The sequence below is a fragment of the Leucopleurus acutus genome (genome assembly GCF_964270905.1).
Source record: "Leucopleurus acutus genome assembly, chromosome: 10".
Taxonomy (NCBI): Eukaryota; Metazoa; Chordata; class Mammalia; order Artiodactyla; family Delphinidae; genus Leucopleurus; species Leucopleurus acutus.
This window is the reverse complement of record NC_139153.1, coordinates 53,335,440-53,362,794: the sequence shown is the minus strand read 5'-3', so window position 1 is coordinate 53,362,794 and position 27,355 is coordinate 53,335,440. Positions and strand designations below refer to the sequence as shown.

General features: G+C 45.1%; 1 protein-coding gene across 1 annotated transcript in view; it reads right to left on the bottom strand.

The window, feature by feature from the left end:
• The window catches only part of OSBPL10 (oxysterol binding protein like 10), a 284,771-nt gene extending 262,194 nt beyond the window's left edge, over positions 1-22,577 (bottom strand). The window contains exon 1 of the mRNA XM_082847276.1: positions 22,282-22,577. Coding sequence (XP_082703402.1) covers positions 22,282-22,562 — 281 coding nt within the window. The 5' untranslated portion in view covers positions 22,563-22,577. The remainder of the gene's footprint in view (positions 1-22,281) is intronic.
• Between the last annotated feature and the right edge of the window lie 4,778 nt (positions 22,578-27,355).

The following is a 27,355-nucleotide window of genomic DNA, read 5'->3' as shown; positions in this document are numbered from 1 at the left end:
GCTACTCTTCGTTGCGGTGCGCGGGCTCTAGGTGAGCGGGCTCAGTAGTTGTGGCACGCGGGCTCTAGAGCACAGGCTCAGTAGTTGTGGCGCACAGACTTAGTTGCTCCGCGGTATGCGGGACCTTCCCAGCCCATGACTCAAACCCGTGTCCCCTGCATTGGCAGGCAGATTCTTAACCTCTGTGCCACCAGGGAAGTCCCACGTTTCACTTTAAACAGTATATATTATAGTGTATGTTATAATCTTTTAAAAACGTTCTATTGCAATATAGTTGATGTACAATATTACATAAGTTACAGGTGTACAATATAGTGATTCACAATTTTTAAATGTTATACTCTATTTATAGTTATTATAAAATACTGGCTGTATTCCCCGTGTTGTACAACATATCCCTGTAGCTTATTTTATACATAATAGTTTATAACCTCTTAATCCCCTACCCTCTATTGCCCCTCCCCATGTATGTCATAATCTTTAGGGAAAGTTAATTTGTGTAAACTAGCAGTAGATGTTCCTGTTAAATTTGTGTTTCCTTTCAAGATAATTAATTAAAGTAAGTTCTCTAATTCTGGTGCCACCAATTTGAGATTTGGGGTCCCGTAGCCAACTGTCACTAAAGGTAACAATTATAATTCTGTAGAATAAATGGTTTGCTAAGCAAATAATAATAAAAAAAAGTTATTGCAAAATGGATACAGAGTTTCTCTTTAGGAGGATGAAAACGTTCTAGAGACGGAGAATGGTGATGGCTTCCCAACAGTGTGAGTATACTTAATGCCACTGAACTGTCTCCTTCAAAATGGTTAAAATGGTACAGCTTATGTTAAGTATATTTTACCATAGTAAAAGGAACTTTAGCTTCCACCTAAACACAGTTTTCTGGAGATTCCATACTTTTTAAACGGGAACGAATACAGGAAGAATGTCACAAATGCTCTGCTGGGTGCCGCATATGCTTTACCAGCAAGAAGTCTAAAATTAGGGTTTCAGTCTCTTCCATTACACTAGTCGTTAATGCAAGGTCCCTGAGACAAAATTTGTCATTTGGTGATCTTCACAGAGACCACAGAGGCACAGAGAGGTGTGTCTGGGGAAACACACCCAAACCTGCAAGGCCTTCTCTGAAATCACTGCTACTCTGATTCCATCCATTCTAACAAATATTTATTGAGAGCCAACTACAGCCCGGCACTGCGCCAGGACTTAGGGCAACACCTGCTCTCCTGGATCCTGCCTTCAGTCAAACTATTTCATTGATTTGTTGATTTCAAATAACATTACGGGTGGGCGGGGAAGGGATTGAATTGGGAGTTTGGGATTAGCAGATGCAAACTATTAAACAACATATATATATAAACAACAAGGTCCTACTGTATAGCACAGGGAACTATATTCAATATCCTGTGATAAACCATAACAGAAAAGCATATGAAAAAGAATGTATATATATGTATAACTGAATCACTTTGCTGTACAGCAGAAACTAAGACAACGCTGTAAATGTACTATACTTCAATTAAAAAGTTAAAATTAAAAAAATAAACCATCAAATCAAATAATATTACAGGACACGGTATGACTTGTATGTCTCAAGGGAGCCATGTGTTTTCTTCTTCCCTTTTTATTTCTTTTTCTTTATACTCTGAAATGATTCAAACTTACAGAAGAGTTGCAAGAATATTACAGAGAACTCCTTTATTGTTGAACCCATATTTAACAGTTACTGATGTTCTGGTATCTGCTTTATCCTGGCTCTGGCTCCCTCCCTCCCTTCTCCTGCCCTGCCCCTTGCTTTCCTCCCCTCCATCCACACCCAGCCAGCTGCCTCCTCCTCCCCTTCCCTCTCCCTTTCTCCTTATAGACAGGTGTTCTGGAACCACTGTGAGGCACAGACATCTCCTTTTATTCCTGAACACTTCATTATGTATTTTCCAAGAATAAGAACCTTCTCTTATTTAACCACAGTACAATTATCAGTTTCCGGCAGTTAACATTGGTTCAATAGTATTACCTAATACATAGCCCATACTCAAAAGTTGCCAATTGTCCAAACAATGGGAAAAGCGGTGGTACCCAGGTTGTTTCTTTTAATTTTTTTTGCGGTACGCGGGCCTCTCACTGATGGGGCCCCTCCCATTGCGGAGCACAGGCTCCGGACGCGCAGGCTCAGCAGCCATGGCTCACGGGCACAGCCGCTCCGTGGCATGTGGGATCTTCCCGGACCGGGGCACGAACCCGTGTGCCCTGCATCGGCAGGCGGACTCTCAACCACTGTGCCACCAGGGAAGCCCGGTACCCAGGTTTTAAAATACTGATTTGAAGACTCCTTCCTCAGCCACCCAATGGACTGACAGCCCTCCAGGAGACCTGGTTTACTTCCCACAAGACCTTTCCTAAAGGACTCCAGGCAGAAGGAAATTCTCCCTATTTTATAACTTCTCCCTGTGTTACTTAACAAAGCTCTTAACAACCACCTCACATTTAACCTGAATTCATGATATGACTTAATTCTATTTTCTTTTCGTTTTAGTCACTGAAAATCTCTGGATAAAAATATTTTCTTGTAATAAAATTCTGAAGCCTCACCCTCCCCCCCCCAATTTGAAACTGTTCAAAGCCCAGTAGCCCTTCTTCTTGGCGCCTCTCAGCACTACAATTTAAAGCACTATTTCTCAAACTTTTTTTATCATCATCAGTTTCCTAGGGAGCCTTTTCAGACAAATTTCCTGAAGCATCCCTCCAATGAAATTAATACAAGAGATAGACTGTTCATCTATTCACGTACTCTACCTATATCTGCACTGTATACATTAAAAAGTGAGACATTTTCACCACCACCACCCCAGGAACCATTTTTTATCACCCCCATTTAGAATGTATTGTCTAAGGCCATTCACAAGCTAGGGTGGGGAGAAAAAGGAGAGAGATCAAGGTGTTACCTGTGTGAGACAGGACCCCAGTCCAGCCTGGGATCCTCAGAGCCGAAGGATCAGAACTCTAACGGCCCCTCTTCTACAGATGTGGTCTAGGGTCTACCCCGGCCCCATAACAGGCTCAAAGTACTACAGAAGACTTTGCATATTCAAAGCTGGAATGGAAGTCTTAGGGGAATAAAGGAAAATCCCCCTCTTGTAAAGGGGATGGATGAACCTGGATTGTCTAAAGGTTCCTTCCACAGATGTCTCCCTGGTGACTCAGTCTACTCAGCAGTCTTAACAGGGGAGCTGTGGTCTCAGGACCTCTTTGGAGGCCATTCATCCACACATTAGAACCAATGCATATATATACATACATACATTTTCTTTTTCTGGCTGTGCCACGAGGCTTGCGGGGTTGAACCCAATATATTTACATTAAGCCTGAATTGGAGTCCCCTAAATTGTCTGAAAAAGTATCTCCAGGGACTTCCCTGGCAGTCCAGTGGTTAGGACTCTGCCCTTCCACTGCAGGGTACATGGGTTCAATCCCTGGTCAGGGAACTAAGATCCCACATGCCCCAAGGCCAAAAAAAAAAAAAAAAAAGTATCTCCAGGTGGCTCCAAAACTGATTTTTTAGATATTCACCTAAAATAATGGCAAGTGCCAGACAGTCAGGGAGAGGACCTCATGAAAAGAGATTAACAGCACCCCGCCCTGTAATGTTTGTGTGCTTTCCAAAAATATAAGCAAGTATCAAGTTCTCGTGACTTTATGCAGGTGATATTCAGGAAAAGTAAATATACAAATAAGACGGTCTGTGAAAGAACACAAATTCAGGGGAAATTTTGAATACATATGACGTAAGCAGGGGTTATGCTTTCTTTCTAGAACACAGCTCTAAAATTATAAACTAAAGATTTTTTAAAATCAATCAGGATATAGAAGAACTGAAAAATATCAACAAGAACTGGATTTAATTAACATTTACAGAACAATTCTCCCAATGACAAAGAATACATAGGGCTTCCCTGGTGGCGCAGTGGTTGGGAGTCCGCCTGCCGATGCAAGGGACGCGGGTTCGTGCCCCGGTCCGGGAGGATCCCACGTGCCGCGGAGCGGCTAGGCCCGTGGGCCGTGGCCGCTGAGCCTGCGCTCCGCGGTGGGAGAGGCCACAGCAGTGAGAGGCCCGCGTAACGCAAAAAAAAAAAAAAAAAAAAGAATACATATTATTTTCAAGTATATATGGAACATTCACCAAGATAGAACATAACCCAGGTCATAAAACAACCCATAAAAAAATTTAAAAACTGAAATGATACAAAGTATGTTCTCTGACCATAATGAAATTAAACTAGAAATGAATAACAGAAAGATAACAGGAAAACCTTCAAACCCTTGGAAATTAACACACTTCTAAATAATCCATGAGTCAAAGAGAAAGACTCAAGGGAAACTAGAAAATACTTTGAACTGAACTAAAATTAAAATACTACATATCAAAATTTGTGAAGGCAACTAAAGCAGTGCTTCAAGGGAAACTTATAGCATTAAATATTTACATTAGAAAAGATGAAATAATTTAAGCTTCTACTTTAAGAAACTAAAAAAAGAAGAAACTAAACATAAATAGCAGAAGGAAAGAATTAAAAAGATTAGAGCAGAAGTAAAAAAAAATTTAAAATAGAAAACAGTAAAGACCACCAGTGAAACAAAAAGCTGGTTCTTAGTAAGATCAATAAATTGATAAATCTCTAGCAAGACTGTCACAGACACAAATTACCAATATCAGGAAAAGGAAAAAGGGAATATCACTATAGGCTTCAAGATATTGAAAGGATAATTAGGGAATAATACAAGCAACTCTATACACCCTATAAATTCAACAATTTATAAGAAATGGACCAATTCCTCAAACAGCATTTACTACCAAAACATACCCAAGATGAAACAGATAATCTGAATAGTTTTACAACTATTTTTAAATTGAATCTGTAGTTAAAAACCCTTCCAAAAAAGAAATCTCCAGGCCAGATGGTTTCCCTGGTGATTTCTACCAAATATTTAAAGAAGAAATAACACCAACTCTACACAATTTCTTCCAGAAAATATAACAAGAAGGATACTTCCCAACTCATTTTAAGGCCAGCATTACCCTGATACCAAAACCAGACAAAGACGGTAATAGAAAACTACAAATATCTTTCATAAACATAGATGCAAGAGTCCTGAACAAAATATCAGCAAATTGCATCCAGCAACATAAATAAAGAATAATACACCATAACCAAGTGAGGTTTATCCCAGGATAGCAAGGCTGCTTCAAAATTCAAAAAGCAATCAGTGTAACCTACCACATTAATAGTTGAAAGCAGCAATCAGAAAAGGGCCAGACAGTAACCATTTCAGTCTTTGCTGGCCTCAAGGTCTCTGCAGCAACTATTCAACTTTGTCACTGTAGAGTGAAAACAGACATAGGCAATATGTAAACAAATGGGCATGACTGTGTTTCAGTAACACTTTATTTACAAAAGCAGGTAGCAGACCCTTTCAAAATAAAAAACACTCAACAAACTGGGAACAGAAGGAAGCTACCTCAGCAAAATACAGGCCATTTATGAAAAGTCCACAGCTAACATCATACTCAATAGCAAAAGACAGAAAGCTTTTCCTCTAAGATTAGGAACAAAGCAAGGATGCCCACTCTCACCATATCTATTCAATATAGTATTAGAAGTCCTAGCCAGAGCAATTAGGCAAGACAAAGAAAAAAAAGGCGTCCAAACTGGAATGGAAGAAATAAAATTATCTCTGCAAATGACATGTATAGAATCTCCTAAAGAGGGACTTCCCTGGTGGTCCAGTGGTTAAGAATCCACCTTACAATGCAGGGGATGCCAGTTCAATCCCTGGTCGGGGAACTAAGATCCCACATGCCACAGGGCAACTGAGCCCATGTGCCATAGCTACAGAACCCACGCACTCTGGAGCCCAAGCACCACAACTACTAAACTGGCACACCACGACTAGAGAGCCCGTGCACCACAACTAATGAGCCCGCGCACCACAACTAGAGAGAAGCCCGCGCACTGCAATGAAAAGCCCGCATGCCACTACGAAAGATCCTGCGTACCACAACTAAGACCCAACACAGCCAAAAAATAAATATTTCCTAAATAAAGAAACCCCTAGGGCTTCCCTCACAGCACAGTGGTTAGGAATCCACCTGCCAATGCAGGAGACACGGGTTCGAGCTCTGGTCTGGGAGGATCTCACATGCCGTGAAGCAACTAAGCCCATGTGCCACAACTACTAAGCCTGCGCTCTAGAGCCCACAAGCCACAACTACTGAGCCTGCCTGCCACAACTACTGAAGCCCACACACCTGCACTGCAACGAAAGATCCCACATGCCTCAACGAAGATCCCGCATGCTGCACCTAACACATGGCACAATCAAAAAATAAAAAATAAATAAAAAGATGTCCATACTACCCAAAGGGATCTACAGATTCAATGCAATCCCTAGCAAAATCTCAGTGGCAGTTTTTTGGGGTTTTTTTTGCAGTACGCAGGCCTCTCACTGCTGTGGCCTCTCCCGCCGCGGAGCACAGGCTCCGGACGCGCAGGCGCAGCAGCCACGGCTCACAGGCCCAGCTGCTCCGCAGCATGTGGGATCCTCCCAGACCGGGACACGAACCCGTGTCCCCTGCATCAGCAGGCGGACTCCCAACCACTGCGCCACCCGGGAAGCCCTCAGTGGCAGTTTTTGCAGAAACAGAAAATTCATTCTAAAATTCATATGGACTCTCGAGGGACCCCAAATAGCCAAATAATTTTGAAAAAGAAAAACAAAGTTGAAGGACTCGCACTTCTGATTTCAAAACATATTACAAAGCTATAGTAATCAAAACAGTGTGGTGCTGGCACAAAGAAAGTGGATCAATGAAGTAGAACAGAGAGCCCATACAGTATATTGTTCTGTATATGATCATATGATCTTTAACAAAGGTGTCAAAATTACTCAGTAGGAAAAGGAGAGTCTCTCCAACAAATGGTGTTGGGAAAATTGGATATCCACATGCAAAAGAATGAAGCTAGGCCCGTATCTTACAATATGCAAAAATTAACTCAAAATTAGATTAAATATCTAAACATAAGACCTAAAACTATAAAACTCCAGAAGATGACATAGGAGAAAAGCTTCATGACATTGGACTTGGCAGTGATTTCTTGAATATGACACCAAAAGCACAGGCAACAAAAGCAAAAACAGACAAATGGGACAACATCCAATTTTAAAGCTTTTGTGCATCAAAGGACACAATCAACAGAGTGGAAAGGCAGCCAAAGGAATGGGAGAAAATATCTGAACCACTTCCTGTCCAAAGTCTTCATCTACAGTCCTGCAGTCAAGGCCACCAGACATGCTCAGACCTGCTCCCAGAAGCTGGCCCATCGTCACACAAAACTCCCAAGGCACATTCCCTTTGCCTTTTTTTTTTTAAATAAATTTATTTATTTTTGGCTGGGTTGGGTCTTCGTTGCTGCGCACAGGCTTTCTCTAGTTGCGGCGAGCGGGGGCTACTCTTCTTTGCGGTGCACAGGCTTCTCATTTTGGTGGCTTCTCTCGTTGTGGAGCACGGGCTCTAGGCACGCAGGCTCAGTAGTTGTGGCACACGGGCTTAGTTGCTCCACGGCATATGGGATCTTCCCGGACCAGGGATCGAACCTGTGTCCCCTGCATTGGCAGGCGGATTCTTAACCACTGTGCCACCAGGGAAGCCCCCCCCCGCCGTTGCCTTCTTTATTCAACAAATGTTTCACAGGTAATTTTAAAACAAGCATCACCATAATTCTAGATAACAGAATTTATAAGTTGTAGGTTTAAAAGTGATTACAAATGATAATTCATTCTAATTTTCCTATGTTGCAGTCAGAGAGAACAAGCAATATGCTTCTCACTTCATCTCATTTACAGATGAAAAAAAAAAAGTTTGACATCCATATAAAATGAAACAACTAGACAGGGAAGGGATTAAAAACACAAATCTCCAAGCCTTTGGTTGAATGGTCTTTCCATAAGCTGCAAATATGGTGGCATTACCTAGTTTAATGGACAGTTGCTCCCAGGCACTAACAATTCCCACCAGCTTCACTATAGCTAACGTCCAGAATTGTCTAAGAATCATTTTACCACACCTGGGGTATCTTCCAAACCAGAGTGGATGACGTAGGCAGGATGGCTGCCTCAGTGGCCACTTGAGAAGATTAGAGGTTAAGGCAAACTGGGTAATTTTTATTAGATACATACTACATTGGGCCAGGAAGTATATACTGCATGCCCCACAGCCTTTTTAAAAAACAAGCCAAACAAATTTTTGCTAACTTGTTAACAAAGTTCCAAATTTACAGAGAAGTTACAAAGATACAAAGAACTATTTATTACTAAAGATCTAGTAACATTTCACCACAGTTGCTTTATCATTTTCTCTCGTTCTCTCTATAAACGCACACACATTTTTCCTGAAACACATGAGAGTAAGTTGCCAAAATAATGCCCCTTTACCCCCATATACTTCAGCGTACAAATATTAAAATCAAATAATTAACGTGGATACAGTACTGTTAGTTATAGACTGCATACTGTCAATGTCATTTACAGGAAAAAATCAGATCACAAGTTATATTTGGTTGTTACAAAATGTACACTTTGAAGTGTTAAAAGGGAATTTACAGTTTCAAACTAAGAAAGCAAAAATAAAAACGGAAACAAAACAAAAAACACTAAAAATACCAATAACTGCTACAATGCTGGAAAGGAAAAGGAAGCAAGCCTTTAGATAAACAGAAATTCAGACAATTCCATGACACGGATAACTGTGATTTAGTCTCTTCCAAGTTAGGTTATGCTTTGCTTTTGTTCAAAAAATGACTTCGCCCACACTTAAACTTGATTTCACAAGTTTAGTCCTGTTTCTTTGACACAAAGATTTTCTAAAGTACCTTTATGTCAATCCTATCTTGTTATTCAATGTGAGGAAAAATATAGAGAGTTTTGGCTTTTAATACTCTTTTCCTGAATTTCAGCTGACCCCAAAGGAATCACGAAAACTGACGTTCAACAAAAAAAATTTCAGTTACAGGAAACTCCAGATTAACTAAGTGACTACAATAGTGTTACAATGCACTTCGGGGCAAGGCATCAAATGGAGACCTCACAAAAAGAAAAAGGCATACATTAGCCAGGCGAATAAAAATGACCGCAAAGATTGTTGCTAGTACAGAAAGTGACAAAATATGAAATGCCACATACATAATAAGTATGCAACAACGCTCTCTCAACAGCACTAGCAACACAAATTGCTTTTTGTCCTGTTCCACGTTTTGGGACCAATACACGAAATGAGTCAGCTGGAACAGGCACACAGAAAAGCTCTGTGCTGAGCGGTTAGCCAAAGGGGTCGGGAGGCCCATTTTTAAGGTATTAGTAATAGGGTGGAACTCAGCTACACGAGAATCCCAACAGCAAAATGGATTCAAAACATTTTAGCCAAAGTCCACACTCTGAGCTTCATGACCTGGGAGTTCTCCATGTCAATCAAGATTCATCTGTCAGTGCTTCCAAACAGTCACAGGGCCCCTCAGCCAGCCCTTGGAGCCCGAGTGAAGACAGGACAGTACAGTAAGAAAAGATATGACTAAGAACTACAGGAGGCAAGAGGCAAGGCTGTGAAAGCTCTAAACATACAGCCCAAAAACAGTGCCTGTTTCTGACCAGGGAAAACCCACCAAACATCAACTACTCACAGAAGGAAATTCTGCCCAGGGGAAGGCTACAAAATCACTAATTACAACACAGGGGCCCTTCTTGGGGAAGGCCAGGGCCGAAGAGAGAGTGACTAAGGGATAAAACAGAGCAATGATTACCTTGCAGTGGAATGAACTGCTGGCTTACCCTGAGGCAAAGCCCTCAGTGATCTTATCTATAAAATGAAGGGGTAGAAGATCTCCAAGTTCCTTCCCGGGTAATGGAAAGAAAACATGCTCCAGAGTCAGACAGATCCTGGCTCCATACCTGACTAGCTGGGCAACTTAGGTCACTCTATGCCTCAGTTTCTTCATCTGTAAAACAGAGATTCCACCTGCATCAGTTAGGGTTAGATTTGGCTGCGAATAGTGACTTAAAAAAAAAGCTTATTCCCCCAATCATAGAAAAGTCCAGAAGATGGCAGCCCAGGATTTGTGAGGTGGCTCGGATCAACAAAGTCATCAGAGGCATCTTCTGCCCTGATAGCCTTCATCCCAGTCACCTAAAGACTCAAGACGACTGCTGGGGGACTTCCCTGGGTGGTCCAGTGGGTAAGACTCCGTGCTCCCAATGCAGGGGGCCAGGGTTCAATCCCTGGTCAGGGAACTAGATCCCACATACATGCTGCGACTAACGAGCCCGCTGCCACAACAAAGGACCACACATGCCGCAACTAAAGGAGCCGGCAAACCGCAACTAAGAAGCCCACATGCTGCAACTAAGGAGTGCGCCTGCCACAACTAAGACCCAGCGCAACCAAATAAATAAAATGAATATTTTAAAAAATGGAGGACCTGCCATGACTCCAGGAATCTATTAAAAAAAAAAAAGACGACTGCTGGAATTCCAGCCATCACGTCTGTATTCCAGTTTCGGCCACATGTCTATATTCCAATAAGGAAAAAAGGGGAAAGGTACAAAGAAGGTTCCAGGAAGCTACTATGTGACCACTCTGCTTGTAACCAGAATACAATCGCATGGCCATCCTTAGCTGCGAGGGGGGAATGAGGGGTGCAAATATAGTTTTATCTAGGTCAAAGCACACATCCAGATTAAAACTGGGATTCTATGACTATAGAAGAAGGGGAGACTGGATAAATCTGCAACACCTGTCATCCCACGTTAAGGATTAAATTGTAAATGTAAAGTGTCCGATGCTCCCTGGGCCCACAAATGTATCCCTTCCCCTCTGGCAGTGCTGACATTTTATGACCTGTGGTCTCCATGGCTTGTGATGTCCTTCGGGAAACAGGCTTTTCCAGCCTGGTCTATCTTTTACTGCCTAGTCTCTGGCCACAGCCCATGTACCACCTGCATTCCAGCCATACCAAACTATCTCCCTCCTTCCATGCCTCCCAACCTTTGTACTCACAGAGCTTCTACCAGGGAAGCTCTCCCCAAGCCCTGGGCTGCACGATGAACCCCCTAGACATCCTAGGTCTCCCCTCACCTGCCACTTCCCCTCTATCCCCACCAGGTAGGGCTCTCCCCAGGTGTTTCCTCTCGGGTAGCATCACCCCCCCACACCCCACCCCACCCCGTATCGTAAGTGCTTTCTATGGGCCACGCCCTGTTCTAAGCCCTTTACACACAGCTTTGAAGCTGATCCCAACAACCCTATGACACAGACACTATAACACCCCCATTTTACAGATGAAGAAACCGGCGCACAGAGAGGTAAACTAGATGGTCCACGGCCACACAGGTTGTAAACAGCAGAGCCAGGATGCAAGCACAGGCTGTTGGACTGCAGAATCCATACCCTCTGCCACCACATGAGGCTGCCTTGACTCCCTGACTGAGGGGTCTGCATGTCATTTCAGACCAGGGATGGTCAAACCACAGCCCACAGGCTAAATCCAGCCCATCACCTGTTTCTGTAGACAAAGTTTTACTGGAACACAGACACACCCAGTTGTTTACAATGGGAGAGTTGAGGAGTTGCCATGGAGACCGCAGAGCCCACAGAGCCAGATATTAACTGTCTGACCCTTTATAGGAAAAGTCGGCCACCCCTGTTTCAGGCTGTCAGCTCCATAAGGCAGGGTCTGCACTGTGCTCTTCTGACCCCCACATCTCTCAGTGCATTTGTTTATTTGTTTTTAATTGAAGTATAGTTGATTTACAATGTTGTATTAGTTTCTGGTGTACAGCAAAGTGATTCAGTTATACATGTACATTTCATTTTCATATCCTTTTTTATTATGGTTTATTACAGAATATTGAATATAGTTCCCTGTGTTATACAGCAGGACCTCATTGTTTATCTATTTTATATATAATATTCAATAGTCTGTATCTGTTTATCTCAAACTCCTAATTTATCCCTCCCCATCCCCTTTTCTCTTTGGTAACTGTAAGTTTGTTTTCTATGCCTGTGAGTATATTCAGTTTTGTAAATAAGCCCATTTGTATCAATTTTTAGACTCCACATGTGATACCATAGATTTGTCTTTCTCTGTCTGACTTGCTTCACTTAGTAGGATCATCTCTATGTCGATCCATGTTGCTGCAAATGGCATTATGTCGTTCTTTCTCAGGGCTGAGTAATATTCCATTGTGTGTGTGTGTGTGTGTGTGTGTGTGTGTGTGTGTGTGTGTGTGTGTGTGTGTGTGTGTGTATGTACCACATCTTTTTTATCCATTTATCTGCCAATGAACACTTAGGTTGCTTCCATGTCTAGTGCTGTAATGAACACTGGGGTGCATGTATCTTTTTGAACTAGAGTTTTCTCCAGAAATACTGCACGGCGTTTGGTATACACATAAAAGGTGCTCAACAAGTACACGGGGTGTGAACATCCATCAGGCCTAATTACACGTAGAGAGCAGTGTGTTTGGGGGCTGATGCTGCCAACTCATGCAGGGATTGGAAAGTCTCCCAGTTGAACAACCAAAGGGCCCAGAAAAACCACCGTGGTGGCATTCCCGGCACTGTTCACAGCTCATCACAGTTCTGACGGAGTGACCACTGCAGCGACGTACCTGTTGCCTGATCCACTTAACTCCCCCCGAACAAGGGGCTGACAGAGAGCCCCAGACCCTCGCACACTCAGGAGAACCTGAACCCCATGGCTTCCTCGGTGGTTCCCAATATCTGCTCGTGGCTCACCAGCCACATGACCGGCACTGCAGATAAACACAACACATCCTGGAAAAGAGTTACTAAACACTGAGGTCGGTCGTCTTTCAACTTGTTATATTTTCATCAAAATATTTCTAGAAAGGGACCAAACCACACAGAAACAGAAATAGTCCCTTAAAAACTACTGCACAACGTGAAAAAGTTATTCACAGCTCAAATGCCTTCTCCGACCTTCAGAGAACAGGCTTGTGTACCACATTTCCTGATTGTATCATTATTATTATTATTTTTTTTTTTTTATGGATGCATTGGGTCTTCGTTGCCACGCAAGGGCTTTCTCTAGTTGGCGAGCGGGGGCTACTCTTCATTACAGTGCACAGGCTTCTCACTGCGGTGGCTTCTCTTGTCTCGGAGCATGGGCTCTAGGCGTGCGCGGGCTTCAGTAGTTGTGGCACGTGGGCTCAGTAGTTGTGGCTTGCAGGTTCTAGAGCACAGGCTCAGTGGTTGTGGCGCACAGGCTTAGTTGCTCCGAGGCATGTGGGATCTTCCCAGAGCAGGGCTCGAACCCATGTCTCCTGCACTGGCAGGTGGATTCTTAACCACTGTGCCACCAGGGAAGCCCTGTATCATTATTCTTGATAACATTACACAAGGCACAAATAAAGCACTTTCTTTCTGGGCTGTGACCATATCCAATGGAGTCTGGGTTATCAAAACCAAATTCTGGATGCTTTTCTTTCTAATTCTGTCTTGGCCAGGCCCGAAATCCCATCAGGAGTCGCCCAGAGGAAATGTGCAAAACACCTCCCATATTTCTGGCACAATCATCTCAATCCTGCTTTTAGGACACAAAGGCCCTCATCTCTCCTTTCCTCCCAGGGTTCTCAAACAGCTGTCCACTGGAGCACACCCTGCCGGGCCAGAGGCTGGGCAGCCAATGGAGACCAGCATCCGCTACACAAATCAAACCATTTGTCACCTGGGGCCCTGAGTGGGGGAGGAAGGGCTGAGAAATACCTGCATACTGGCTACGGCTGGGTCAACAATGACCACCAACTCACCCCCAGGTTCCACGAAGTCACCCACTGGTCTGTTTAAAATACCAGACTCCCAGCAAACAAACTACTGCGTGCTAGGCACTGTGCCAGGCGCGATGCATGCAGGAGCTCACAGCCACGCTACGAGGCTGGCCTCATGCACAGATGAGGAAACCAGGGTCCAAAGAAGTAAGTGACTTGTAAAGGTCATGCAGCAAAAACAAGGCAAAGCTGGACCAGCAAGGGGGTCTAAGCACGTCACCAGCCTGTGCTCCTGCAGGCTGTCCCCTCAGAAGCAAGGCAATTCCAGGAGAAGGAGGCAGTCCCAGCTTCCAAAAGCTCCCCAGGTGGCAACACAGACGGTGGCCGGGATGGAGAGCAACGCACTCATTTACACACTGATGGTGAGCAGTGAGAAACGGTCCAGCCACTCTAACAGTTTCTACATGCACCTCTCTTAGGACCCTACAATTCCAAGCCCAGTGCTGACCCAAGAGAAACAAAGCTTATGTCCATACACAGACTTGTACACAAACAGCAGCTTTATTTGTCATAGCCAAAAACTAGAAACCACCCAAACGTCCACCTACAGGTATATCAATAAACAAACTGTGGTATAACCACAAATGCACTATGACTCAACAACAGAAAGAAACCCAGTATAAACTACTGACAGGGGCGGCAATGTGGACGCATCTCAGAACATCTTCCTGAACTAAACAAACCAGACTCCGAAAAGGATATACTGTATGGTTCTATCTACGTGAAACCCAAAGAGACAAAACAAATTCATGGTGATAAAAATCAGAAACAGATTGCGGGGAAAGGGGAATGGACTGGAAAGAAGCACAAGGAAACTTCCTGGGGGGTGGAAACGTTCTGTACCTTTCGGAGCAGTGGTTACATGGTATAAACAAGTATCAAAATTCAAACAGAACACCTAAGACCTGTGTATTGCATGTTAATTATAACTTTAAAAAGAAGTCCTTGGACTAATGAGTCATTCTGATGATAAAATGGAAAACAATTTCCCTCACAATATTACCTACCTAATATTTGCCCAAGGGGTCTGTCTAGCAAACAAAGATGAATGAGACCACCGATGCTTCCTAACAAGCCCATTATAGTCATGACAGCAACCTGCGCCCTTCCATGGGAGAGATGGCTGTCACCATGGCAACTGGTGGAAGGCAGGAAAGGTGGATGGGGAAGGGAGCTGGTGAGCTAAAGAACCACCTTAGAATTATGACTGTTGGGATGCAATACCCCCCACCACCAAGATGTCCACATCCTAATCCCGGGAACCTGTGACTGTTACCTTACACAGCAAAGTTTTTGGCATATGGAAGATTGATAAAATTCAGGATTTTGAAATGGAGGGATTATCTAGGTGGGCCCTAAATGCATTCATAGGAGTCCTTCTAACAGGGAAGAAGAGGGAGATTTGACACACACAGAAGAGAAGGCAACATGAAGACAGGCAGAAACTGGAGTAATGCGGTTACGAGCCAAGGAACGCTGGCAGCCACCAGAAGCTGGAAGAAGCAAGAAGCAATCTTCTCTTAGAGTATCCGGTGGGAGCACGGTCCTGCCAACACCTTGATTTCGACCCAGTGAACCTGATTTCGGATTTCTGCCCTCCAGAACTATGAGAAAATAACTTCCTGTTGTTTAAAGCTACCAAGTTTGTGGTCATTTTTCTTAACAGCCATAAGAAAACTAATACAGACTGGAAGCCTTAAAGCTGTATTGCTGGGCTTCCCTGGTGGCGCAGTGGTTGAGAGTCCGCCTGCCGATGCAGGGGACACGGGTTCGTGCCCCGGTCCGGGAAGATCCCACATACCGCGGAGCGGCTGGGCCCGTGAGCCATGGCCACTGAGCCTGAGCGTCCGGAGCCTGTGCTCCGCAACGGGAGAGGCCACAGCAGTGAGAGGCCCGCATACCGAAAAAAAAAAAAAAAAAAAAAAAGCTGTATTGCTTCTGCCAGCAGTCTACATTCCCGCAGTATCAACTCAAACTCCTAAGAAATTAATTTATTAATTTCAAATTAATAAAAGGCTTTTTTTCTCTTGAAAGAAAACATCAGAGAACATCTCATTACCATGGGTTAGGCAAAGATTTCCTAAACAGGACTCAAAAAGAACCAAACATAAAGGGAAAACATTGAAAATGTGACATTAAAATTAAGATTTTATGTTTACCAAGACACTAGTAAGTGATGAACTCGCAAAGCATAGAGTGAAAGAAGATAGCTGCCTTCTCTAATATGCACTGCCTGTGTGCATGTGTACACAGACCCATCAGTGAACTTGTATGCAGAAAAGAACTTTTACAAGTCAATACGAAAAAGGCAGATACCCCAATATATAAATAGACAAAGGACTTAAACAGCACCTTACAAAACATGACATCCAAATGGCCAATAGATACATGAAAAGACGCTAAACTTCATTAGTCTTCAGGGAAGGCAAATCAAAACCACACAATGAAATACCACCACACACCCACCAGACTGGCTACGATGAAAACAACAGACGATGTCAAGTGTGCAAGAGTCTGTGGAACAGCTGGAACTCACACATTTCTGGTGGAGTATTAACAGACACAACCACTCTGCAAAACTCTCTGGCAATATCTCATAAGGGGGACATTTGCAGTATCTCCACTCCTAGGTATCCACCCACAGAAAGGCATACATATTATTTCCCAAAACTATTCGTATGGGCCGAAAACTGGGAAGAACTCAAATGTCTATCTGCATCTGCAATAGATATAAACATATTTAGTATATTCACACAATGGAACACCAAACAGTAGTGGAAATAAACAGACCACAACATGGATGGGGCTCTCAAACATAATGTTAAGAGAAAGAAGCCAGATACAGAAGATCACATCCTGTATGATATGAAATTCAAAAAAAGGCCTAACTAATCTACGGTACTAGAAAACAGAATAGTGGAGCCCTCCGGGGGGGCTGAGGGGATTACTGCAAGGGATGGGGTTGGGGGCTGCTCTTTCTTGATCTGGGTGTGCTCTGTGTACAAAAAGTCATTGAATTATGTACGCTTATGAGTTGTGTACTTTTCTGAATGTATGTTAGACTCCAAATTTACCCTCAAAAACTCAGTTATTCAGAGATTATGTGAAAAGGTGTGGGCAGCTTTCCTTTTTCTCAATAACGTTTTCGAACCTCAAAATGGATGCAAGTTCACCTTAGGGGGGAAAAGTAATGGAAAAAAGAGAAGAGAAGAAAATAAAAATCACCCACAATCCCACCAACCAAGGAAAACTGTGGTAACCATTTGGTGTAAATCTCCTCAAATACATGTACGTTTTAAAAGCAGGGGAGAGCTCCCCTGGTGGCGCAGTGGTTAAGAATCCGCCTGCCAATGAAAGGGGACACGGGTTTGAGCCCTGGCCCGGGAAGATCCCACATGCCGCGGGGCAACTAAGCCCATGCGCCACAACTACTGAGCCTGCGCTCTAGAGACCGCACAACTGCTGAGCCCATGTGCCACAACTACTGAAGCCGGCATGCCTAGAGCCCGTGCTCTGCAGCAAGAGAAGCCATGACAATGAGAAGCCTGAGCACTGAAACAAAGAGTAGCCCCCACTCACCACAACTAGAGAAAGCCTGCACGCAGCAAGGAAGACCCAACACAACCAGAAATTTTAAAAAAATAAATAAATAATTTTTTTAAAAAAGAAATAAAAGGTGGGGGAGGGGACTTCCCTGGTGGTGCTGTGGTTAAGACTCCGTGCTCCCAATGCAGGGGGCCCAGGTTCGATCCCTGGTCAGGGAACTAGATCCCAAATGCATGCCGCAACTAAGAGTTTCATGCCACAACCAAGGAGCCCATGTGCTGCAACTAAGGAGCCTGCCTGCCACAACTAAGGAGCCCGCCTGCCACAACTAAGGAGCCTGCCTGCCACAACTAAGGAGCCCACCTGCCACAACTAAGGCCTGGTGCAACCAAATAGATAAATAAATTTAAAAATAATAATAATAAAATAATTAAAAGGTGGGGAAGAGAGGATCCTGCAGGGAGTGCAGCAGGTTATAACATATATAATGTATTACATATATTGTGCATATTACATATATTACATGTAATACGCAGTTTTGTAACCTAAGCAACCGCCCCTTTATTATTATTGTCAACGAAATGATCTAGTGTCCCTAAACTATTTGAGTGCAGCCTCAGAACAATCTGACAACCCGGACAGCAAGATGTGCAAAACCTTCCAAAGTACACAGAGGCAAGAGCGTTAAACCAGAGCAGTGATTTTCATCCCTAGTATCACCACCAATTACCTCTAAAACTACTGGAATACTCAAAAACCATTCATTTTAATGCAGTATGATTTTTAAAGTTAATATATGCCCCTACTGGCTTTGCTAAATGGGCCAGGTGGCCCCAAAATCCTGGGAAATCACGGCTGGAGGCTAAACACTACCTTCTCAAAGTATGTTAACGCAGATCAAGACAAAAGCAAGCCCTGGAAATCTAGTCCCTAAAGGTCTACCCTGGGTGGGTTGTGGTGGGTCTGAAGTCAGGGTGGGCATGTCTGCTGACCCAGAAGACAAAAACTGATGGTTGCAGACAGCAGGGCAAATAATAAACATACTAACTCAAGGACAAGGCTATGAGCAGGTAGAGAACTAAGAATTATAACAGTAGCAAACACTGGCCAAAACAGAACTAAGTCCTGGTTTGATTTCTTCTCTGTCATGCATTCCTTTGCTTACTCATTCAATAATACTTGCTGAACCTTTATTATATGCCACACGCTGTTCTAGGCACTGGCGATATAGCAGTGAACAAGACAGGCGAAATTATTCTCTGTCCTCAGGGAGCTAACACCTAGTGCAGAAAGACAAAAGAGTAAAATACGGAGCATGTCAGCTGGCGGTTAAGTGTTTAGGAGGAAAAGCAAGGAAGGGAGATGGGGATTAGAGGCTGGAAGAGGGAGTAAGTCACTTCCCACAGAGATGTAAATGTCTAGTTCCAAGTTTTAAAAGATCTCTCCCCTCACAAAGAACTCTAGGATAATTACGTTAATGGAGTCCCAGAGTCATCCCAGCATTCAAAAAACAGACCAAGAATTTTATGGACCAGAAAGGGTCCATTTACCATGGGGCAAATTGAAGATCTAATAATAGCTCCCACTTCTCAGGATCCTGAACTATTCTCAGCCCCTTATACACCGGTGTCTTCATTTAATCCCCACACTGAACTAATGAGAAGCATAGGGGTAACACCATCTTCGACATTTAACAGATGGGAAAATGAAAGCCCAGTGCAATTAGGGAACTGGCCCAAGGTAACCGGTGTGCTAAATGCTGACGTCAGGACACTGCTCTAACTTTCCAAATAAATGTCCATTGGTGGCCTGAGGTTTTCTTTTGCCAACACTCATCTTCCTTATCCTATTCAAGATTTGCTTTTCAGTGTTTTACTGAGTTCTCACAACCCCACCAATCACCTGAAAAAGAATCAGAAGCTGGTTCCATTTTTTTTTTTTTTTTTTTGGCCGTGCAGCTTGTGGGATCCTAGTTCCCCAAACTGGGATTGAACTCAGGCCCCCCACGGTGGAATCACAGAGTCCTAACCACTGGACCACACCTACCTCTTTCTGAAATTGTATTCATTTGTTTAGAGGCATTTACCCTTTAATGCCATCTTACAAATCTCTACCATGCTGTGATGTCTGAAATATTTTCTTTAAAGAACTATAATAATGGATTATAGAAACTCCTTAATGGGTATTCCCTCCCCTCCCCTCCCCACTTGCCTCAGCTCTGATTACCTCACACTTTCTCAGCCAATGAGAGAGCCAAGTGTCCTGGACATGCTCTCCTGGGCGTGTCCCACCTGTGTAGTTTTCCCTCCTGTCACCTCTGTTTATGTCATTTATTTTGTGTTCTGGCCACACCACCTTCCTCAGGGCATGGGGATGAGAATGAGAGTGCTACAAATAAGGCAGAATATGACACTGAATGGTAAAATATAAGCTTTACAGCAACTTGAGGACGTGCAAGCAGACACCAGAGTAAAGTGGTGACTAGGGGGTGACTAGTGTGAAGCCCTAGGAGCCGGTGGAGGATGTTATCAACAGCGAGGCAGCCTAGGAACACTCACCAAGGACTTCGAGGCTGGAGATTTCTCATCAACTGCAGGCAATTTGAAAAGAACTGCAAAGGAACACACCATGAGGCCCCCAAATGCAGGGAGCTTGACCCAGCCCACCTACTTGCACCAAGGCAATTGCCTGGACTGGGGAAGGGTGGGCTCCTTCCACTTATGAATCCTGCGACCCCTCCACTACTTGATGAGAAGATGCCCATGTGTTTTAAACACTGGAGTAGCTCCAGAGTAGCTGGAATGGTGCCTCTGGATAATTAAATGGACAAATGAATATATTCTCAAAGTTTCTGTCTTTGTCCTCCTCCCTCTTCCTTTTCACTGATCCAGATCTTCCTTTATAAGACCCCTTGAGAAGAAAGTATGCAGTCACAGCCATCACAGATTTTCTCCGGATCACTAAATGGACCCTTGGCCACAGATGTGGGAACCAAAACCTGACACTGAGACCTTAACCATTAGAAAGAGACAATGCTTTTGGAGTCAGTGGTAGACTTCAAAACCGATGCATCTACTATGATGAGAACAAACAGTGGCAGGCAGCTACAAACCACAGTAAACAAACTCAATAAAGATGAGACCTCAGCAGCACACACAATACATTTCACCTGTGTAGCCTGCAATCAAGTACGTGTTGTTGTTGTTGTTATTATTATCATTATTATAAATTTTGCCTCTTCTCAATCTGGCCTTCAACCTAAATACTCCAGTAGATTTAGATACACAAAAGCATGAGTTACTCCAATTCCCCCTAAATCCACTCCAAAGAACAAATCCTTTAATATACATGGCAGGTAAAATGCCATCCCCAAGTGAAATAACAGTAATCCAGGGTAAAAGCTCTGTTGGCCTCATAAGCTACTTGGGAAAAAAAGCATTAAAGGTGACTGTCCAACACACAAACCAAATGCTATCACCAGCAAGGCATGGCGAGGTGCCAATAACAACTCAATTACCAGGAGCTGAAATCAGATTCAGCCCTCTCATCTGTCTCCTCTCGGCACTCGACCCATCCTTTCAGCTCTCCAAGAACTGAAGGGGAAAAGGGAGAGCCAAGAGCAGACACTGGGACTATTTTAAGAAATAAAAGGATTCAAAAGTTAAGGTGCAACTTCCACTAACACAGTAGCAGATCTCCAAGGAAACCCCCGTGAAAGTTCTCTGTCTATAATATCAACTCAGGTTCCATAGTAGGATGGAACCCTCCATCTTCCTCTTAGTTGAGTTTCATGTAAATAACTGCCTGCTGTTTCATCCGTAAACAATCTGAAACTTACAAAGGGAGAGAGGACCAAGTACTCTACTAACCGGCGGAGAGAAGCAAGAGTTCCCAGGGTGTGATTCAAATCTCACAAGCATCCTTAAGAACCCCAAGTCCTAATATCCAAGGGCTATTAAGGACCAGACACAAGATCTCATCAACAACGTCTCCAAAAAGCCCCATTCTCCTTGCATGGTTATTTGTATTTTCCTTTGACTTGCTTTTGAAAAACAAAGTTTAAAAATGTCAGCTGCAGTACCCCATCTGCTCCTTTCAAGTGTTCCTCACTATTCTCACTACTCAGTCCACACAGCACCGCGACCCCTTCCCTTGACACCCATCCTTCCACGTGTCCATAACTAGGCTTCCCAACTGTGAGGGTAGAGTGAGCAGGGAACTTCAAAAAACACCTAAAGGGGGAAAATAATAATAATAATTTAAATAGCGACCTGCCATTTCGAAAGGGGAGAGAGTGTCAAAGGAAAACAAAAAACAAAAAAAACCCCTAAACTTCCGTCGCAGAGATTGGAGGTTCCCGGCCACCAACTGGGCAGGGGGCTAGCATGCGCGCCGGAAGCCGCCGAGGATAAGTGGCTGGTTTCTGGTGGTGGTGGTGTCTTTAAACGACAAAGTTTTAAATGAACTATGATATGGGGAGAATTGCTGTGATGGGACCAGATGTACTAGCTCTTTCAGCCAGGCGTCAAGCACGCCCCCTCTGCCTCCCGTCCTCAGCCATTCTCCAGGAGTACGGGAAACCGCTAGCAGTCAGGGCCCGGGGACCAGCGCGCTCGCCCGCCCGCCGCTCCAGTCCCAGCAGGAGCCAGGGCTCTCCCTCCCTCCCCGCCACTGCGATGCGGTCCCAGGGTGGGGTGGCGGCGCGCTGAGGGGAGCGGGGACCTGGGAAGGGCCCGGGTGCCGAGGCGGCGCCGGCTCGCCGGCGGCCCGATCGCGCGCGCACACACTCACACTCACAACAAGCGGCGCGCAGGGAGGGGCGGGCGGCCGGCGCGTTACCTGTTCTGCCAGCCCTGGAGGAGGTTGGTGTATTTGCTGAGCACGCCCTCGAGCGCCGGCTCCCTCCGCCGGCCGCTTCCCCCGCACGGGCTAGCGGCCACCGAGCCCGGGCTACTGCGGCTGCCCCCGCCGCCGAGCCCGGCGGCCGCCGACCGACCGGAGACCCCCCGGCCCGCTAGGGAGCAGGAGGGCGAGGAGCCCGCCGAGGTGGTGCGGCTGCTGCTGCGGCTGCTGCTGTTGCTGCCCCCGCCGCCGTCTGCGCCCTGGGCCGCCCTCTCCATGGTTCGCGCGCGCCTGGGACGCGGGTGCCCGCAGCGGTGGCGACCCCGGCGCTGGAGCTCCTGGCGCGGCGGCGGCTACAGCTCCGGGCACCCGGGCCGCGCGTGGCTGCTCCAAATCCCCGGGAAACGCCTGACTCATACAGGAGGAAGAGGAGGAGGAGGAGGCAAAGAAGAGCTGGGAAGGAAGCCAACGGGGCTGGATGCAGCTGCGGCCGCCCCTCCTCCGGCCGCGGCCCGGGCCCCGGCCCCTCCCTCCGCACTAGTTTCCCCGGCAAGTTCGGAGCGGGTGGCCGGTTCGGCAAGCCCTCCTCCGGTTCCTCCTCCTTTGCTTTCCAGTCCCTGCGGCCGCTCAGGCCCAGGGCTCGGGGCGCTCCCAGCGCCAATGCGCAGGGTGGGCACGCCCGGAATCCACACCCTGCCGCCCCCTCTCGGATGGGAAGGTGCGAAAGGGAATCTCCGCGCGTCACTCCCCAACCCCCACCCACCTCGGGACCTGGAGGGAGGGGCGGTCCCACCCACCGGGTCCACCCGGATATGGACCCGCCCGGCCTAACGCCGGCTCACGCGCACAGTCTTCTCCGTCTTCCGCACTGAGCCTGGCCCGGACACACGTACACGGTCACCTGGACATCGACCTCACTGGCCGAGCCAAGAAACAGGGCAGGGAGGTTCTCCGGGCTCTCCTGTGCGTCTGGGAGGGGAGGGCAGAGAGCGCTCCCGGGGCATTTTCAGCCAGCGGAGTTATGGCACAGTGGACACCAGGGCCGGGACCAGAGGCAAGAGAACTCGGGTTCCTGCGAGTGCCTCCTTAAATTGAGCGTCCTAGGCGCCGCACTGCCTTCACCCTAATCCCCACCCTGATGGACACACGTAAACCTGTCAAATCCAACCCTACCTGGTGTTATCAGACAGCACGAAGCACCTGGGAACCAGAGGCTCCGAAATGGGTAAGACTGCACTTAAGGCAGGAGAAATCACAGATACTTACAAGCAGAGCGAAGTATTCTATTGGCTGTAACTTCTGCTCCCCCCCCCCACCTCCACCACCACCACCACCCCCGCCCCAAGGTACACGGAGCTGCAGCTGGGTTTCTAAATCTAAAGTTGTTTTTGCTCTTCCGCAGAAGTAGATGGGTTACACTTTCTCCACTGCACTCATCATTTTTGTGCATATAAATATCCAATGCAATCTGGAAGTTTCCAAAATTACCTGGAAAATAGCTTTGAGGATCTCACACTCTCCCCAACACACACACACAAGAAAACAAAAACAAATATTGATAGATGATCCCCATCTACAAACCCATAAAGCAGATAAATAATTCAACAGTTAAAAAATTACTAAATGAAATAGAGTCGGCTTTCATGGGGACAGTTCCCCCAGCCCGACTCCTTTCTAGCTCCATATCCTTCCAGGAAGCTTTCAAAGGTGGGTTAGCTCTAGAAATTTTCATGGAGAAGCTTCTGGAGCTGATGAGAGTTGGTTGTGCCCTGAATAAATTACAATCCCAAGTACCCACACAGTGTAAAAAGACAAAAATTCTCAAGAGACTGCATGGTAGAAAAGAGCAACTTCGAAGCCAGACGGAGCTGAGTTCTAATCTATGACCTTGATCACGTTACCTCTTTTAGCCTTAGTTTTCTCACCTGCAAAATGGGACTGATGATACTACTGGCTGGGATGAACTATGTGAGAATGTTTATCTGTTCAAAATACTTACCGCCTCTTCCCCTGGGAGGACTGTTCTCCCTCCACATGACCCTCAGGCTCGGCCATGGATTTCTTTTGGCCAGTGGACTGTGAACAGATATAATAGATGCTATGTCCAAACGTAAGTCTAAGATTCATCACACGGTTCCACCATCTTTCTCTTCCTTCTGCCAGGTGAGCAGCATGTCTCAGATCAGGGCTGTCCTTCAGCTTGGGTCCTGGAGTGAGAAGACGTGTGACAGAGCTGAAGCCAGTTAGCCTTGGCCATGCCACATGCACAAAATCTTTGCCGCTGAGATTTTAGGAACCATTTTGTCCCACAGCGTAACTTTCCTTGAGCCAGCTGGTCAGTGTGTGAGCGATCTTGAAGCCCTTCATTGGCATGAGGACTGGGAGGTGGGCACATACTGAAACAATAACCGTCAGTCGTTATATGCCCACACAGCACCCCTCGTGGGGGCCTGCCACCTGCGGGTCCGGCTAAAAGTGGGAGGTGCCATCATCTTATTTCATATTATCGAACCTCTACCACCTACCCAGCCCACCTGTGACTTCTCACCTTGGACTAAAAAACTGAGACCCTTGAGATAGTCTAGCTGAAGGGGGGAGGGGCTACACTGAAAGGACTAGTCAAGGTCAGAGTGCTAGTCTGTTCAGCCTGCTGTAACAGAATACCACAGACTGGGAGCCTGTAAGCAACAAAAATTTCTCTCTCACAGATCTGGAGGCTGGAAGTCCAAGATCATGGTGCCGGCATGTTCAGGTTCTGGTGAGAACCCTCTTCCGAGCCTCAGACTTCTCACTGTGTCCTCATGTGGCAGAAGGGTCTTGGGAGCTCTGTGGGGTCTCTTTTATAAGAGCACTAACCCCACCCTCATGAACTAAGCACCTCTCAAAGGCCCCACCTCCTAATACCATCACATTGGGCAATAGGATTTCAACATAGGAATTGGGTGGATATTGATAAAGGATTCAAAACCCTCTGCCAAAAAGAAGGAAAAAAAATTTTTTTCCAATGCATTGTGGCCTTGTATTACTTCATATAATGCTTTAATTACTCTTGCAGACAGTGTAGGAATTTTATAGGGAAAGTGAGTAATTTGATCAAGTCACAAAAAAAAAACAAATGAGATATCATAACTCTAATTTTCCTGCATCCCAGTCATGGTAGTAATTTATGTCAAATACACTTATGTAGAACATGATTGAGGGAGTTTCTCAGAAACTGTGGTTGACAAATATTCAGACCATAGAAGCCAGGGTGGAGCGAGAGCAAGCCAGCTGTGTGGGATCAGAAATGGCCAAAGAGGTAAGTCAGTAGCAAGAGGTGCATGGAGCAGATGTGCTGCAAGAAGAGGCAAGACCATGACAGAGAGAGGAGCACACATGTCCCCACTCTTCCCCGCCTCTTCACCAGGCTTGTGCTTCTCACCCATGGAATTGGGTTTTTTTGTTGTTGTTGTTTTTGTTTGTTTTTTTAATTGAAGTATAGTCAGTTTACAATGTTGTGTTAGTTTCAGGTGTACAGCAAAGTGATTCAGTTATATATATATATATATACTTTTTCTTTTCCATTATGGTTTATTACAGGATATTGAATATAGTTCCCTGTGCTATACAATAAGACCTTGTTGTTTATCTATTTTGTATATAGTAGTTTGTATCTGCTAATCCCAGACTCCTAATTTATCCCTCCCCCCACCCCCTTTCCCCTTTGGTAGCCATAAGTTTTTTATGTCTGTGAGTCTGTTTCTGTTTCATAAATAGGTTCATTTGTATCATATTTTAGATTCCACATATAAGTGATATCATATGATGTTTGTCTTTCTCTGTCTGACTTACCTCACTTAGTAATAATAATCTCTAGGTCCATCAATGTTGCTGCAAATGGCATTATTTTATTCTTTTTATGGCTGAGTAATATTCCTTGGTATATCTGTACCACATCTTCATCCATTCATCTGTTAATGGACATTTAGGTTGTCCTAAAGGTTTGGCTTCCATGTCTTGGCTATTGTAAATAGTGCTGCTGTGAACACTGGGGTGCATGTATCTTTTCGAATTAGAGTTTTCTCCAGAAATATGCCCAGGAGTGGGATTGCTGGATCACTGGAGTTTTAAATTTAAAGTCACTTTTTCTAGAAAGCTTTCCTTGACCCACTGTAGAATAGCAAGTGAAGAAAAGATATCTGCAGAATTCTCTTCATGTTGGAAAAACAATTTGAGAACAAAAGACATAATAATTTGGCAAAAATATTTGCAAAACATACATGCCCAAAACAAGGACTTATTTCCTTAACTCACCCAGATTGCATAAATCATTAAGAAAAATACAAGTGTAAGTAGAATGACTGAAAATCTAACAGCCATCTTGGACCATGTGAAGACTTTGTGAGTGGAAGCCATACATAATTGGAACAAAAGGACAAACACACCACACCTCTTCAAATAATGGGCAGAAACAGTCACCCCGAGTAGGGAGCTGACTACCACAGTTTCTCCACATGGACCCAGAGAGCTGGTCTGGAGTTTCCAGTAACTGTTTCCGGAACCCCCTCTTCTAGCTGGGACTGTCATTCTTGTCAACGGCACATAAAGTCTTAAGAGGATGTTCATGGACCAGCAAGAGTAAATAGTACTAGAAATTAACACAACATTGTAAATCAACTATACTTCAATAAAATAAATTTTTTTATTTTTGTGTTCTGAATTCACAGCATTTTATTTATTTTTATTTATTTATTTACATTTTTGGCTGCATTGGGTCTTTGCTGCGCGCAGGCTTTCTCTAGTTGCGGCGAGTGGGGGCTACTCTGTTGCGGTGTGCAGGCTTCTCATTGCAGTGGCCTTCCCTTGTTGCAGAGCACAGGCTCTAGGCACGTAGGCTTCAGTAGTTGTGGCACGCAGGCTCAGTAGTTGTGGTTCGTGGGCTCTAGAGCACAGGCTCAGTAGTTGTGGTGCACGGGCTTAATTGCTCTGCGGCATCTGGGATCTTCCCAGACCAGGGCTCGAACACCCGTCCCCTGCATTGGCACGCAGATTCTTAACCACTGCGCCACCAGGGAAGTCCCAAAATAAATTT